Source organism: Caloenas nicobarica, chromosome 13 (genome assembly GCF_036013445.1).
Source record: "Caloenas nicobarica isolate bCalNic1 chromosome 13, bCalNic1.hap1, whole genome shotgun sequence".
Classification (NCBI taxonomy): domain Eukaryota; kingdom Metazoa; phylum Chordata; class Aves; order Columbiformes; family Columbidae; genus Caloenas; species Caloenas nicobarica.
Genome location: NC_088257.1, coordinates 2,428,780 through 2,444,957, shown reverse-complemented (window position 1 = coordinate 2,444,957; position 16,178 = coordinate 2,428,780). Strand labels below are relative to the sequence as shown.

The 16,178-nt window shown below is 51.3% G+C and overlaps 1 protein-coding gene across 3 annotated transcripts in view; it reads right to left on the bottom strand.

Annotated features, from left to right (window-relative positions):
• STK10 (serine/threonine kinase 10) overlaps window positions 1-16,178 on the bottom strand; it is a 500,646-nt gene that overhangs the window by 34,461 nt on the left and 450,007 nt on the right. The window contains exon 1 of one of the 3 annotated variants that reach the window (XM_065644279.1): window positions 11,412-11,647. The exons of the other annotated variants lie outside the window; for them this stretch is intronic. Coding sequence (XP_065500351.1) covers window positions 11,412-11,567 — 156 coding nt within the window. The 5' untranslated portion in view covers window positions 11,568-11,647. Of the gene's footprint in view, window positions 1-11,411; window positions 11,648-16,178 lie in introns of those variants that run through there. 3 annotated transcript variants of the gene reach the window in all.

The following is a 16,178-nucleotide window of genomic DNA, read 5'->3' as shown; positions in this document are numbered from 1 at the left end:
ACAAGCGTGGAAACTCGCAGATGCGTTTCTGCTTCCTAAACATGCCCATAGCTTCCCAGAGCAGATGAATGCTGCATCAGGGCCCAAGCATCCTCCTGCCTTCCTCCAGTCTCCAGTGCCCACATCATTCCTCATCGTGGCGAGAAAGAGGTTTTTAGAAAACGTCCCACTGTGGATATTATCACCGGAGGAGCTGGGCAAGCTCTGGTTGTGACCTTTCTTACTGCTTTGCAGTTTACATATCTGTGTTTGAAAAACCTACGTGGGAGCTTACAGCAGGATTAATTCCTCCTGTAAACACTGCAAGCCCCGCTGGACAGCTTTATATCGCTTAGGTGATAGTATAACTGTGTACCAAGGACGAGGCTGGGGAGTAGGGGGAAGGAATTAGGGAAAAAAACATATAACGAAGGGAAGAAAAATAAGGGACCCCTGTGTCTCTGCTGGGTTTTGAAGACTTGCTGCGCTCACACAAGTTGGAATGGGCAGCTGTGTCTTTACCACCGGGGACAAACCCATTTCCACCTGGGCTGGCTGCCCAAATGCAAGACAGCAGCTCATAGCAGTTGCAGAAGAAATTCGGGTGTTTTGGGGTTTTTTTTTGCTCAGGTTTCTTACCGAGCTGCTCCCAGGTGCCCAGAGGAGGGCACGCAGAGCAGGGCAGGGCGCGGGGGGGATGCGGAGCAGAGCAAGCCCAGGGAAAAGTGCAGCGCTTCCGAACGGGAGCAAGAGGTGCCCCACTGTTTGCTCTGCACTTACGACGTTGGGAGAGGTCCAAGGAGGGGAAGTAAATATTGTGAGAAGAGGTGGGGCTTCCCCTGGAGCTCAGCCACCGCACGCTTCCCACCGGCGGGGTCCCGGCCGGCTCGGCCCTTCCAGGACGCTGGGGCCCTGCAGGCACCTACAAAAACCCGGGAGCAGAGCAGGTCCCCGTCCCCCACAGCATCATCTCCCGCTGGGAGCTCTGAAACAACCTGCCCTCACCCCCAAGCCTCGGGGGGCCACTCCGGCAGCCACGCTGCCACCTCTCGTCCCCTCCCAGGCTCGCTAAGGCACCCAGGGGTGCAGGGTGCTGAGCTGGAAGAACGTGGTTTTGCAAACTGGGCTGCAAGCTGTGGGTGAGGGAGCGGCCGCAGCCCATGTGTTCATTGTGCTACTCCTACAACTAGCAGGTGAGCAACCCAGCAACCCCAGCAATCGCTTCCTTTCTAGATAAGAGCCCATGTACACCCTGCCGGGCGTTCAGTCTTTTAAAGATGTCCGTAACAGAATTAGCTGCTGCCTTTCCCCACCACTTTGCACTGTCCCTGTGAGCATATTTTCCCAGCTATCTCCATCTCCTTGTCCGTTCTAGCAGGGGACACAGCTTGGGGAGGGAGGGGATCCCTTTTGCTGCACGAGCTGGGTTTCCAACCCAAAGGGAGTGGAGCATGGCTGTCCCATGTCCCCCGAAACCAGCCAGCACGGAGGGGTCACACCAGTGGAAGCGATGCCACCATCTCCGAGGAGAAGTCAGCCCAGGACATCGTGAACTCATGATGGGAGAATGTGAGCTTTTGAAACAGCAAACTCACATCGGCAGGGATGCCAAGGGGATGGTGCGGGCACAAACCCTGTCCTTTCCACGGCCCTGTGGTAATGTCACTGCTACAACTGAGGGCACTCATGGCACTTCCCAGAAGGGACCAAAACGCCCCACAGCCCCACGGGACAGCAGAAGAAGCTGAAGGAGCAAGGAGACCCAAGACCATGAGGTCAGTAGGACATTCTGGAAAATTAATCTCCTCTGGCATGGCCCACTGTAGCATGGAGAAGACACTGGCTGCCCCACACAGCTGCCTTTGAGAGGACCAACACTCATAAAGGCTGGAGAGCTCAGCCCCTCCTGGCTTGTCCAGGGCCCCTCTGAACCCAAACCCCACCTGCAGCGTTTGCCCCACACCAGAGGGAGATGCCCACGGGCTGGTGTGGGCACTCCTGAACTGAGCTCAGCAATTCACGCTTGTCACCACGAGAGCTTTGGAAACCCAAGGAGCTTCTGCCCATTTGTCCACCTTCCTTTGCTCCCCATCTGCTGGTCCTCCAGCCCGGACACCCCGCGACAGCCGCGTTCCCAGCAGCAGCCCTGGGAAGGGCAGACGGCCGCATCGCAGCCCCTTGCAGCAGCCAGCCAGCTCCGAAAGCCGCTCACAGCAAGGCAGACTCGTACAGGCAGCGTCAGATTTCGGTCAAATACACCACACAGTCCCTCTGTAACTCACGTCTGACAATTTCCTCCAGCTTCTCTGCTGGTATTTTCCCGCATACAGTGTATTACAACACAGATATTCTTCCACGAAGGTTTGTTGGGATGCTAAGTAGGATAAATGCATACCCTGGGAGCTGGTTTCAGACACCCCATGCTTTAGGCTTTAAAGCCCTTTTCCTGATTTCTACGTATCTTTGTGCAATAGATCAGAATCTGCCCTGAGACGTTATTGCAAAGCAAAACACGCGCTGCTCTGACCTCAAAAAGCCAAGGTAGCGATTAGGCAGAAGGAACCAGCATCTCCGAGGCTGTAACCCGCAGGCCTGGACGATACCCCTCACGGCAAGGGGGGGGCACAGCGCCAGGCTGGGAAGAGGCAGCATCTGTGGGAGCTGCGGGAGGCAAGACAAGGGTCGTCACCAGTTTCTGCAGCCTCACCCCGACCTTGAGCTTCACTGAGCTTCAAGCCTCATCTCGCAGCACGGGAGATGAAAACTTCTCTCGTGGTGGGTGTTTTGGTTCTCTTTAAATCCCAAAGAAAGGAAGAGGCAATGATTTGGAGGAAAGAAGAACACCAAGAAGTACCAAGAAGGCACCCTAGGTTGACTCACCAACGGTGAGTTTGTTAGACAGTCACATGATTTGAAATGCAATCCTGCAAAATACACAGTTTGAACTACAAATCCAAAATCTTCTGCAAACCCTTGCCTAATTACATGGTCTCCAACACACCAAAGGCCCTGTAGAGAATGCAGAGATGCGGAGAGAGCTTCTGTTCTCAGGTAAAACATGCTCAAATGCAAAGCCTTTTTGGAATTCATGGTGTTTCCCATTTTTTCCAGTGAAATTTGTGGACCAAAGCAAAAGAACCACCCAGATGGTGAGAACCCAAGTGCAGAAACTGTTTGATGTCAGTCTATGATCTGCAGCTGGTCAGTCAAAAGCATACACCTAGTTTCACCTTTTAGCTCCTCCACTCTTGGGCATTTTAATGCTATAAATAATTTGCCCCAGAGGGCTAATTAGCACCACAAAAACCAAACCAAAACAAAACCAAAAACGAAGCAGACAGCTGCCAGCATAATGCCCATGATGTGCTACTGAACTATCCTTAGATTCATTATAGTCTTGGCATTTAAAACCTGAAAAGCCCTGATGGCCACTACCAGCCCTTGTGCAAATGAACGCACTGCATAGACCACGGCTGACAGGTCTATGCAGAAACGAGACTGGAACACGCATTCCACAAAAGCAAACACAGCGAATAAAAGTTATCCAGTAAACCACCTTCAGAAAGCCGTGCCAGGGGCCAGGCTCCAGGATACACAGCAAAGGACCTTACTGGTGCCCTCTGGAGCAGGAGAAGAGCCGGACATGGTGCTGCCAAACACCCTGGGAATACCAGGGATGAGCGGGATTGCTCCCAGAAGGCAGAAGCTCAGAGAAACTGCTGCTCGGCTTTTGGATTTAAGGGGCGAAAGGCACCTGTTCAGGTGACAGAAGAGGCTGTTTGGCCTTTGCCTGTGACTCACCCTCCGAGCGATGGTGAAATCCAGATTGCGACAAACACAGGAACTATTTTAAGCCTTTAAAGAACGCGTTACCGGAAGGCACGGCCAGTTTCTAGGCGAGGCAGAGGAAAGCCCTGCGTGAACTCACGCTCCCTGGTAGGAAGAACAGAGCTAAGACCGAGAGAACCCTGATCGCTTCTCCTAGGCTTGCTTGTCCACAGTATCTTCCCAAGCCAAGGGACAACCCTTCTGAAGCTGCTCTGCAATCATATGCCACCACCTTTTTGCTGTGAGCTCCTCTTCCCATCCTTATATGCCTGCTCTCCATGCCAGGAGAGCTGATGCTTCAGACATCGCTGAGTTAGAGAACCAGGAGTAAAAAGCCTGGTGCTTTCAGGGGATGCTGCATTTGGGGGTTGGTAGTTCTGAATTCCCCCAAGCCCCCCATATTTACCATATTCCTGTTGTGTGTCTCTGTACGCAAGCAACTGCTCACTTAGGTATTTCTTGGGGATTACATAATGATTAATTGCCCTCTGATGAACTTTGCCTGAGCTGTGTGCATCAATAAACAAACCCAGGATAGACAGGCTTGTGTCAGTGCTCATCTTACTGCCAAAGAATCAATGGGAGCTGAAACACGTTCCATGTCTGACAAGCCCCCTAGAGCCAACTTGAGTTTGTCACCATAAATGAAGCCTGTCTTGCATTGGTTTTTTTGGAAATGCTGAGGGTGTTGGTCTCTTCTCCCAAGTGGCAAGTGATAGGACAAGAGGAAATGGCCTCAAGTTGTGCCAGGGGAGGTTTAGATTGGGTATTAGGAAAAAGTTCTTCACGGAAAGGGCTGTTGGGCATTGGAACAGGCTGCCCAGGACAGTGGTGGAGTCACCATCCCTGGAGGGGTTTAAAAGGCGTTCAGACGAGGTTCGCAGGGACATGGGTTAGTGCTGGAGTTTGAGTATGGTTGGACTCGATGATCCTGAGAGTCTCTTCCAACTGAAATGATTCTATGATTGTAATTCAGCCCTTGGTACCACCCAGCAGAGCAGGTGGTGACCACCGGGCACAGTGGCAAGGCTGGTACAGCCCTGGCAGAGCCCGCGGGGTCTGTCCCGTGGGCATCGCGCCGGGCAGGGCTCCAACCGCACCGGCTGCACCAGCACTGCTGTCCCAGCAGCTGTGGCAACACTTGTGCGAGGGCCAGGGGGAAGTGGAAGTGGTTTGCAAAACAAGTCAAAAAGCATTAGTTTAAAAAAAAAAAAAAAAAAAAAAAGCAGAAACATTTTCCTCTTGTTTTACAAGCTTGAGCAAGCAACATCACCCAAGAGCTCAAGCTATGGCCAAGGACTTGTTTTGTATGTAGACATACCAAAAATGTGCGACCCAAGCAAGGCACGTACACCTTTTCTTGCCTTAAAAGCTCAGCAACAGCCCAGCAGAAGGGGGTGAGAGATAACCAGCCCAAGCAGCAGTAAGTTGGTCAAGGAGCAGAAAAGCTCCACGCGATGGTTCGGACCTTGCGGCCAAACACAGCAGCAGAGGCCAGAACAACAAGAGGCTGCTTCGCTGGTACAACCCACTATAACCCACCTACAGAAACTAAGGGGAGCTCGTGGTCCTGGTGAGAATGAGAAGTGAACAAATTTCCATGCAAGGTTTGAAGACATTAAAGATGCACATGGATCCAACATCTTCAGCCTACATAGGTCTAGAACTTGGAAGCACAAAACATCCTTCAAACCACTGGTCCCCTGGAAGCGCGCAGTGCTCCAAGTGAAGCACTCCTGCCCTGGTCTTCATTCAGTCAATGCCACAACACTGTGCTAGAAAAGCATCAGATAAGCAAGGTCTTTGTAGAAAAAAATAAAAAACCTGATCTCCATAGCACAGAACTGCCCAGGGAGGACACCCCGGCAGCGTGACTGTGCTTGTCAAGAGAGAAATGCAGGGCAGGCAGCAACTCAACACCAACAGATGCAAGTGCTGAGGTCCACCAACATCACCTGGCTTTGCTGGGCTCACAGCTTCCTTTGCTGTCTCTCCTGCCTACTGAAATACCGCACAAACATTTTGGCTGGTTAAACAAGGACATGAGCTGTAAGGACAGGAGCACAGGTAGGTGCCAGGGAATCGCACAAGAAGGCAAAATGTCAGGAAAGTCTCCACGTGTTGGATGGGCAGAGCATTCCGTCTCGATGAGCAGATGTCTGGAGGGCAGAAGCGAGGTGCTTTTCTATCGCCCAGTCAAGAAAACCCACAGGAACCAGAAGTGGGTTGACGCCGCTCCAGCAGCGCTAGTGCCATCAGCCTGCTCTTCACCAGGGGCCCGTGTCCCCTTCCAGCCCCGTGTCCCCTTCCAGCCCCGTGTCCCCCAGGCAGCATGCACAGGCTGCATCCTGCATTCTCCCCTCTGCAACGGGAGCAAAGCTGCTCCGGCCACCGGGCAATGCCGAGGCAGCCGCGCACCGGCCCCGGGTCTGCAGCGCTGAGCCCCACATGCCACCGCTCCCCGCTGCTCTCCAGAGGCAAGCCCGTTCAAACGCACCTGCTACTCCATCATTTTAAACGCTATTTCAAGTGGCTTTGCTCTTCACAGCTGAACTCCTTTCGGCTCAGGGTCTCGGGCTGCGGGAGGCTGGCAGTGCTGGGGGGCGCAGGGCAGCAGAGCCACCTGCACAGCCCCTGGGGACCCCCAGCCACACGGTGGGTTTGACCTGAGACTCATGAGGAGACCCCCAGATTTGCAGACAGCACCACCCCAAGGATGAGAAAAACACCCATTTTTTCCCCAAGGAAACTGCACACTCAAGAAAAAAAAAAAAACAAAACAAAAAAACACAAGACGCGCTGGGCAGGGATTTTTCTAAGGAACGATGATTGCCACATGCTCGAGAGTGAAAGGCTCAAAGCCTTCATCTGCGCTTTCTCTTCCACGCAGCTGCCCATGGCTCCCACTGTCGGCAGGGATGCCAAGCTCTGGGCCATGACACTGAAGTCATTATCAAAATATTTAGGCCATGGAGAGCCACCCCTCTCCCCGACGCACAGGCACAGCCGCGGCCCCGCAGAGCGCAGGACCAGCTTCGCTCGGACGTCAGCAGGGATGGAGCATCACGCGTTTCACTGAGCTTAAAGTAAACACCAAGTTTAAAGTTCAATCAGGTTTAATATTGTTGGGCTGTTGCTCTATAAGTAAGGGAGTGGTGTCTTCCCATTCCTCTTCTCTCCCCAGCTGAAACATTTTAAGATAACCCTTCAGCTATTTTAAGGGACAAGACCATAATTTGATCTTAGCATTGGTTTTTAACTTTTTTTTTGTGGCAATGGTCACAATCAACTTAAGCTTTCCCCTGCTCCTCTCTCTCCCTCTTTTTCTTTCTTTAAAGCTAACCCAGCAGATTAGCACCTCTCTGTGACACCCTCTGCAGGAATTGCATGTTAAATCCCTCATGAATCAAACCGAAAAGAGCCGAGCTAGATTCACTTGAGCCAACTCGTGCAGAACCAGAGCGGTGCAGGTTCCGCTGGCGAGCAGAGGGACAGGGACGGTCTCGTGACTTCAGACGGGCCCGTCGCTGTGAAAGCCAGGCTTACAAGGCAGCTGCACAACATTTAACAATTAGTCTTTTATTGCCCAAATTTCAAAACAGAGCATTTATAGTCCGTAGCGTGTGCAGCACTAATACCACCATAATAGATGAGATAAGCCAAACTCAGCTTTATAAGCCGTATCTTAAGAAGAAAGGAGAACAACAACATCAAAGGCAGGCTTATGAGTTGCTGTGGCATGAGGGCAAGTTCAAGTGAACAAACCCCTTTTCTGCCGCGCTGGGGGCCGCGAGCACTAATACCACTGTAACAGATCAGATAACCCAAATTCAGCTTTTTAAGCCGTATCTTAAGAAGAAAGGAGAACAACAACAGCCCGTCCCCGCCCTGCGAGGAGAAAACCTTATCGGGGAGCCGGTGTCCCCATCAGTGCGCGCTGGGAAGCGGAGATAGCGTTTCACAAGAGGCGTGAGCGCAGCAAAACCATCCCACCACCAGAAAGGCAGCGAGTCCTGGGGCTTCTTCCAGCAGAGCCCACGCTTTGGAAAGGTCACGTCCATCCCCTGCTAGCTCGTGAATGCTCAATGCCCAGAAGAGCCCTCGCATATCTGTTCCCACCGATATTAATGCAATTACCTGCAACAGTAAATACTGCACCAGCTAATGGGTTTTGCAGGACTGAGATGCTATTTAGCAGTCCAAGTGCCCAGCCCACGGTGCTGGCTTCGCTCTGAGCATCTGCACAGCCCCAAGACCAGCAAAGCTGGAGGTGTCCCTGCTCATGGCAGGGGTTGAACTGGGTGACCTTTGATGGTCCCTTCCAACCAAACTATTCTATAATTCAAAAACAGCTCATGGGGGTGCTGCTACTGCTTCTCCCTCCCCGAACACACAAACAGATGTCGACTTTGAACCAGTAAAGCCACAGCCACACACTTACACGAATTGTACCCCAGGTGTTTTCAAAGAAAAATAACTCTGCCCTTTTCAAGGCTGTTTGGAAAGGGTCCGAGTTAGGAACTTGTATTTTCACAGACCCAGGACCCCAGAGGTGCTGCAGACTGCCCAGGCTTCACACGCCCACCACAGCTCCCAGCAGCTGGCCCAATGACTGACTTGAGATCATCGGTTTAATGAGCTTTGGGTAACAAATGAGGTGGGTAACAAAGCATATTTGGCACGCAGCGCGTTGCTATCTATGGGCTGCTATCACTTCCTTATCATAACCTTACCAAAAACAAGACATTAGTAGAACGAGAGCTAGAAAGAAACGGTTTCTCCCCACCCCCTTCCTATTTTTCAGCTTCATTAACCTCTGCAATGTGTTTCACTGCTTCCTCATACGATCAGGTCCTATTTTGCTGAAAAAAGTCTTTGTATAAAAATAGGGAAATCCCATTAGTTTCCACTGGCTGCAAGTTGCTTAAGGTCTTCTGTATACATTTCAGGCTCCACTATGGATTTGATTCTTTTTAATTAACATATATTTAAACCAAGCCTGTCCTACTTTTGTAAATGCTGTGTCAAACCAGTTCAAGTTTGCTCAGCCGAGTGCATGGGGAGTCCCAGACACCCTGACAGCAACACCCACCAATAAAACCATTGCACAGCCAAACCCTCCTTCTGCCTGCTCAAACCTGGCGCCGTAAAAGCGAAACTCGCTAAAAAGGGCGCATTTCTTCTTTTCTCCACATCTAAATTTCCTTTTGCAGTGCTCCGGGACAACAGGCTCTCTGGAGCGAGTACAACCCGTGGTACGTCGGGCAGGATGCAGCACAGGCGGGTTGTGTCACCTCCCCGTGTTTCCGCGTGCGGAGAAGGGGCGGAAGACGGATGGGAACTTAATTCAAACATCCTGAAACTCTCACAGCCGCACAAACACCGCCTGGCTCGAAACCATCGCTTTTGTGTGAAGAGCAAGTTGACTTTAAAGTGGCTTCGAGACAATGATTAAAATCGCTCGTTGCACCTTGGCCACCTATGTCCTCCTTGCACACAAGCGGGTTTGTTTGTTTGTTTGTTTGGGGCTTCTTCGGCAGCTGAGGAAAACAGGAGGACAGGCCTCTTCCTTCACATCTCCATCCTATTTGCACCTAGGGTAGTGCTCCAGATTTAGGAAGACAATATGCAAGTTAAATCTTAGCATGGCAGGAAGCTACATCCCTGCAATAACGCTGCTGAGTGTTATCAAAAGTAGGGCTTTATGGTATGTGGCACCCGAATAATTTGGGATTCTGAAACAACCAAACAAAATCTTGCACAAGAACTCTTCAAAAATCAACCACGTCTGGTCACCAACCAGGATGGAGAACAGGCAGAGAAGAGATCAAAGCATGTGGAGAATTAAAACTTCACTAAGAATAAAATAGCCCTTTGATTTCTGCCATTGTGTTAACCCCCGCCCTCAATCAATCGTGTTAAAACATCTCAAAAGCAGACAGTTGCCTGAACGTGCTAGTTATAGATGGAGTGAACTTCTGTTTATAAACACGTGGCCCTCACTGTGTCATTTACTACAATGCTCATTGTCTTTGGGATCAAAGAAGATGGAAGTAGCTGGCGATAAGATGTTATTCCTTGACAGGCTGACATCCTTAGCCCACAGTACTTAAAGTTACTCTGATAATTTTGTTATTGGTGTCAGGCTGGAGTTAATAGCAAAGGCATTCAGGTATGATAACAGACATAAAAACCAAACCAGCCACTTATAAAGTAGCTTTATTCTGAAAGTTACCTACTTCACATATGTTATACATGTCTAAAATAGAAAAATAACTTATTTCAATCCTTTCTAAGTTTTTATTTGTCTCAGAAGCCTATTAACTTATTTTACAATGTTTCCTTCATTCCTATCATTGCATGGGAAACTTAAGCAAATATAAGCAAATAATTATTGAGGAGAAGAGTGAACGTTGCTACATACAAATGGGTTTCCAATGCACACCACCAAGTAAACTGGTAACAGAAGCACTGATCACTATTGGTGCTACTTTTGGAAGGATAAATATATTAGGGATTTAAATACAATTCTTAGGAATTTCATTTTATTAGACGGTAGGATCCTTCATCACAGAGTTCCACTTAATGGATACTTATGGCTCAGTTTTTTAGAGTTTCTATCAAATAACACGATAGAGACAAGTAAATACTACAAAACCCAGGACACTGCGGTAGAACACCTCTGTCCTGACCCGCAACCAACCAGCTGCCTCCTAGACCTCTCTTTAGTTACTACTTATTTCTCAATTCTGAAAAGGCAATGCCTTCTTAAATGATCTAATGAGACCATCAAAAAACCAGCTGCCCAACAGCTAATTCACAGCCCCAGTCCCAAATGACGCAGGTGATGGGGGTGTCCCAGAGGGGCTGCATCCCCAACCTGCTCCTCCAGCCGGCCCCAAACACGAGTCTCCTCCACCAGCTGCTGCACCAGAGTATTTCAGAGACAGTATTAACGAGAACGCTGTTGCTTTAGAGTGCAAAGTACAGCGAGCCTTCGGCCTTTAAAACCTCCATCCTTTAACATAAAGTTAAACATTCATAGCGCTGGATGTGTCCCCACTCTCAAGGAGCTGGGCTCCTCTTCTCGCTCTGAGTTTCCTGCCGGCGAGGACCACAAGAATACAAATAATGTCACCCCCGGAGGCTCGCAAAACTTGGAGGCAGCCCTGAGACTGCTGACTTCCAAGAAATCTCCCTCCATTCATTGCACCGACAGGCTTGGCAAGGAACACCTCGTCGCCTTACAAAAGCATCGCTCTGAAAACAGGCGATTTAAGGGGAAAGGCAGGGGGAAAAAAAAAAAAAAAAAAAAAAAAAAAAAGGAAAGGTTCTCTCTCGCCTTTCGTCTGCCCCAAGCAAAGCGTTGCCCTCCCGCAGCCCCGGCCGACTCGCTGCCTTTGCCCCGCGCCGTCCCGGCGGCGCAGCGAGCGGGATGCGCGGAGCCGGCCCCGGGTCCCGCACGGGTTTCTTCTCCCCGCTGCCCGGTTTGCTCAGCGAGCGGGGATCCCGCCGCTGCCAACGGGCCCCCAGCCCGCGGGAGGAGGCACCGCCACCCCCGCGGGGCCGCAGGTGCTTCGCCCCCCTCCCCAGCTCGGACCCACCTTGTAGACTTTGCCGAAGGCGCCGTCTCCCAGCTCCCCCACCACCTCCCACACCTCGCCGGGGTCCAGGTCCCGCCGGACGTGCTCGTACTCCTTGGACCGCCGCTTCTCGAAGGTGGAGAGGCGCAGGATGCGGCGGAAATTAGCGAAAGCCATGCCGGAGCGGTGCGGGGCTGCCCGGGAGCCGCGGCCCGGCGGCGGCTGGGGAGCTGCGGGGAGCGAGCGGAGCCGCCTCCCGCGCCCGGCCCCGGGGGAGGACGGAGCCGCTGCGCCCGGGGAGCGGCGGGGCGGGAGCGGGGCCGCCTCCAGCCGCGCACATGGAGCCGGCGCCGCTCCACCTGCCGGCCTGGCCCCCGCCCCGCGCCATTGGCCGCCGGCCGCGCTCCGCCCGCCCCCCGGCGCGGATGGGCACGGGTGGGCACGGCTCGGGTGGGCACGCCTCGGTTTCGCACGGCTCTGTTTGGTACGCCTCGGTTTGGCACGCCTCGGTTTGGCACGGCTCGGCACGGCACCGCCCGGCTCGGCGCGGTCTGGCACAGCCCGGCTCAGTTCGGCCCCGCCGGCAAGTCATGTCTCTGAGCGAGGCAGGGAGTCACAGAGTCATAGAATCATCTCGGTTGGAAGAGACCCTCAGGATCATCGAGTCCAACCATAACCTCACTCCAACACTAAACCGTGTCCCTAAGAACCTCGTCTGAACGCCTTTTAAACCCCTCCAGGGATGGTGACTCCACCACTGCCCAACAACCCTTCCGGTGAAGAATCTGAACCTCCCCTGGTGGCACTTGAGGCCGTTTCCTCTTGTCCTGTCACTTGCTATTTGGGAGAAGAGACCAACCCCCTCCACGCTCCAAGCTCCTTTCAGGCAGGTCAGAGATCAGGAGGTCTCCCCTCAGCTCCTGTTCTCCAGCTGAACCCCCAGCTCCCTCAGCCGCTCCCATCACACTTGTGCTCCAGACCCCTCAACAGCTTCGTCATCTCCTCTGCACTCTAGTACCTCAATGTCTTTCTTATAATGAGTCACTTTTCTCCCCATCACCCAGACCCCCAGCACAGCAAGGAAGAGGCCGGAGCATTCGGGGATAATGCTGAATACAAATAACACTGGAGACCTGGAAGGAAAGGTCTGAAACTCCTCTAGCGGCTGCTGTCACGTTCCTGCCCGCTCAGCCCAGTGTACGGAGCGTGATGAGTGAACAGCATCTGTACAGCCTGCTCTGTTGGGGGCCGAGCAAAGAAACACATCTCCACATGTAAAAACACAATCCTCGACTGCCTTGGCAACAGAGGGACATTCCCTTCTTCCCTCAGCTCATCTCAGGCGAAAATAGCCGAACACAAATCTTCGAAAAACTCCCAGTAGCAGGAATTCGAGTGTATCAGCACCACGGGCACCTGCCATGAATTTGGTTTAGAGAAGATGTGACCCAACTGGTGCCAAGTGTGAAGGTTTCGCATCCTCTCCCTGGCGCAACTTCAAATCCTCTGAAAAACCGACTTGAAATCAAGTATTAAATGGGGACATCTAGGGGAAATACCCGACGGTGCAGCCGTACTTGACAATATCTCTGGTTTTAACACCGGACTTAGTGGTAAATGGTTGTCCGGGCAGACATCAGTGATACCACCACTGCGCACACCCGTGCGTGGATTTTGCTCCATTAACATCTACAGTTAACGAAGCCGAGGGCGCGGACGCGTTGGCTCGCTCCATCTGATGCATGATGCAGATGAAACTCAGCACAAGCTCTCGCTTTTGGGAACATCTGGGCTTGGTGATTTCTCATTAGTTCCCTGATATAGTAGACCACAGAGCACTGGGGCTGGTCGTCGCCTCTTCTTGTCTTTGCCATTAAGAAAAAAATGGGTTTACCCCGATATGATCAGCCTACACGTTTCTATTGGGAATTTCCAGATACTAATGCTTGAAATACTATGTAAAACTCTGTTTCCTGGGGATTTGTGGTTGTACATGAATTTCAGCTGCCTTTTTTGAAGAAAGTTACATGTTCCCCTGCTTCTTCCCTTTGCCCCACTGAGCTGTAGGAAAAACAAGCTGAAAATGCAACCCAAGTATATCCCAGAGACAGAAAGAAGCTGAAAATAATTGGGCACTCTTTTTTTCACCTAACTTCATGAGTTTTGGATCTGATCTGATACACCGCGTAGATTTGTTAATACTGGAGTAAGAACAGAATCAGAGCAACTACTGGCAAAATGTCATATTTTTACTCTCAGTTTTCCCAGTGTTTAGCTCTTGATTTTTAAGTTATCATTCTTAGTAGTGGCAGCGTTTTTACTTTATTGTACTAAATGGATGATAAACACTTTATATAAGAGCGATTCAGCTTTCAAACAACTAACTTGGACAAGAACTTGGGCATCCAAAAGCAGCCATCTCCGAGCTGTAGCTCCAAGGCATATTGCACAGGACACTGTCAGGACACTGGAAACTGGAAACACCGAAGCCCTGGCTGGGAGGAGAAGCAAAGCCCTGCAGGGGCTGCTACACGGGACCCGCACAGCACAGACCAACAGACTTCGGGCTATCACTCGGCTGAGGTTGAGATTTACATTACAATCTAAAATAAGTCCTTAAGTCTTGTGCTATCTTGCACGTTTTAATCAGACTTAATGCTCTTTAGCATTGTAAGAACAATTTCTGTCACTCGGTTTAAGTACACGTTATCCTTTAGTGCTGAGTGGAAGGGGAGCCTTCGCCTCCACATCTGAGGGGATTTCTTGAAAATGTGGAAAAGGCATTGAAGTCGTGGGACGGAGGTCGCGTCTGGTTCTAGTGCAGAGTTTTCCTTCCGCGAGGGGCCATGGCGCTGAAAATGCAGCTGAAATCTGGGTGTTTTCTGCCGCGTCTGCATTTAGATGAAGCGTACTGCTCGTTGTCAGCAGAAGCACTGTGGCACTGGCAGGGTATTTCCAGCTCCTGGATGTTCATCGAAAGAATTACCCCAACAGTAAGTACTTCCGAAAATGAGATTTGCGTTAATGCTCTAAAATTACAGGCCCTGTGTAATGTTTTGAAAAGAGATACACAGAATGCTACATCACTTAGGATTTAAAACCGGGGATCACAGACATTACAAATATTGCACTTCGGATGTTACAACAAACGCAGCACTTTGTAATACTCATCAACTAGCGGCTCGGTTAATACAAGTGCTTGGCCGTACCCCAGGAAGCTTTCAGATACAGCGTAAATCACCGTGTCCCCCCTGCTCTATCGTGCCACAGCTGCTTTGGAAGGTTACACAGTCTGGCTGCTCCTGCGTCAGCCTCTGAAATGCGTATGGCTCAGGGGACCACGCGGAGCCAGCGAGAGGCATTTCCAGCTCACATCGAAGGTCTTGCTTTCCCCTTCCCTGTTTGTGAGAGAGAAAAAGGTCCAAGAGCCTATGCAACCTGTTTGATTTTATTGTACTATCATCCTATGCATCCCAGCAGCGTGCCAAACCATGGGCTTGCTAGTGCTGTACAAACACGATAACCAGGTCCTGGCACGACCAGCAGATCATCGACACAGGAACCACCCAGGCCAGCCACAGAGGAGATCGGCACAGCTGTGCAAGCAAGGTGCCAGGAACACGGGGCAAGGGGGGATTTCTGGCTCACTGAAGCAAATTCCTTCATACTGCGGCAACCTCACCATGTAATCCTTTCCATAAGCCGATCGTGCTCCGTGTTAGACAGCAGGTGGGTTTCTTGCCAATAGTGTCCTCCTTGTGAGGCCGTTTGCAACTCCCCGTCTGCTGGTTCACAGCTTCCCCACCTGCAGTTCTTCAGTCTATTCCCATCTTTCTGGTTTGTTGGAAAAGTCCTTTTTTCTTCCAGGGGAGTCGAGAAGACAGAGAATTGTGAGCACTCTAACATTGCTTTCTGTGCAGAAATCACATATGCCCTTTTCATAAGTTAGGCCATCTTATTAATACTGTTCTATTAATTCTGAACAGTATCTTTTGTCTGCTACTGTGTTTTAATTGTCTGTACAAGCCGTCTGGGAGCAGTGGGCATTTAAAAGAAAATAAATCAAATTTTGCTAATTATTGCTGTTAGCTTCGGGTGGACGACGCCTCAGAGCTCGCTGTTCTCCAGATCTGCGGTTTTATTGCTCTGTCCATCATGTGACTGACCTGAACGAGGGCCAGATCGTGCTGCTGGTCGATTTGCTGGACTGAAACACGAGAGGGAGGATTTGCTTTACTGCGTTCTACACGATGGCATGTGGGCTCCTGTCCCACGAGGTGCGGAGCCTGCGGGTCCTGGAGCCGGTACAGGGACATCTGCACCATCCAGTGCCCACGTCAGGGGAATCAGCTCGCCGGAGCTGATCTTTACTCATTGCAAACAAGGGATGGAGAGGGTCCCTGGGTCTGTGCTGCTGCACTGAAAAGGAAAGCAGGGAAATGAGCAGTCCTCCTGTTAACACCAACCTCGCTCCTCCCCTGCACCTTTCGCCAGGTAGGAACCGTCTAAATGCTCCTCCGGGCTCGCGCTGCCCACTTGGGCAAGGAGTTGTCCAAAAAACAAGCCCTTGGCTGTGGCTACCTGTGGAGAAGAGAGCGGAGCATCTGCAGCCCGAACCCCCCGTGTGCTCCCGCGCGGCTCCGCAGCAGGAAACACCCGGATTTTGGTATTTCCTGCGGGAGGTCACATTTATGCTCTGGACACGACCACCGGTTGGTATTCCACTTATCCTTTCCAAGCAGGAAATGGGTGCTTATCATCTGTTTCTAGACCTTTCTGCCCCAAACC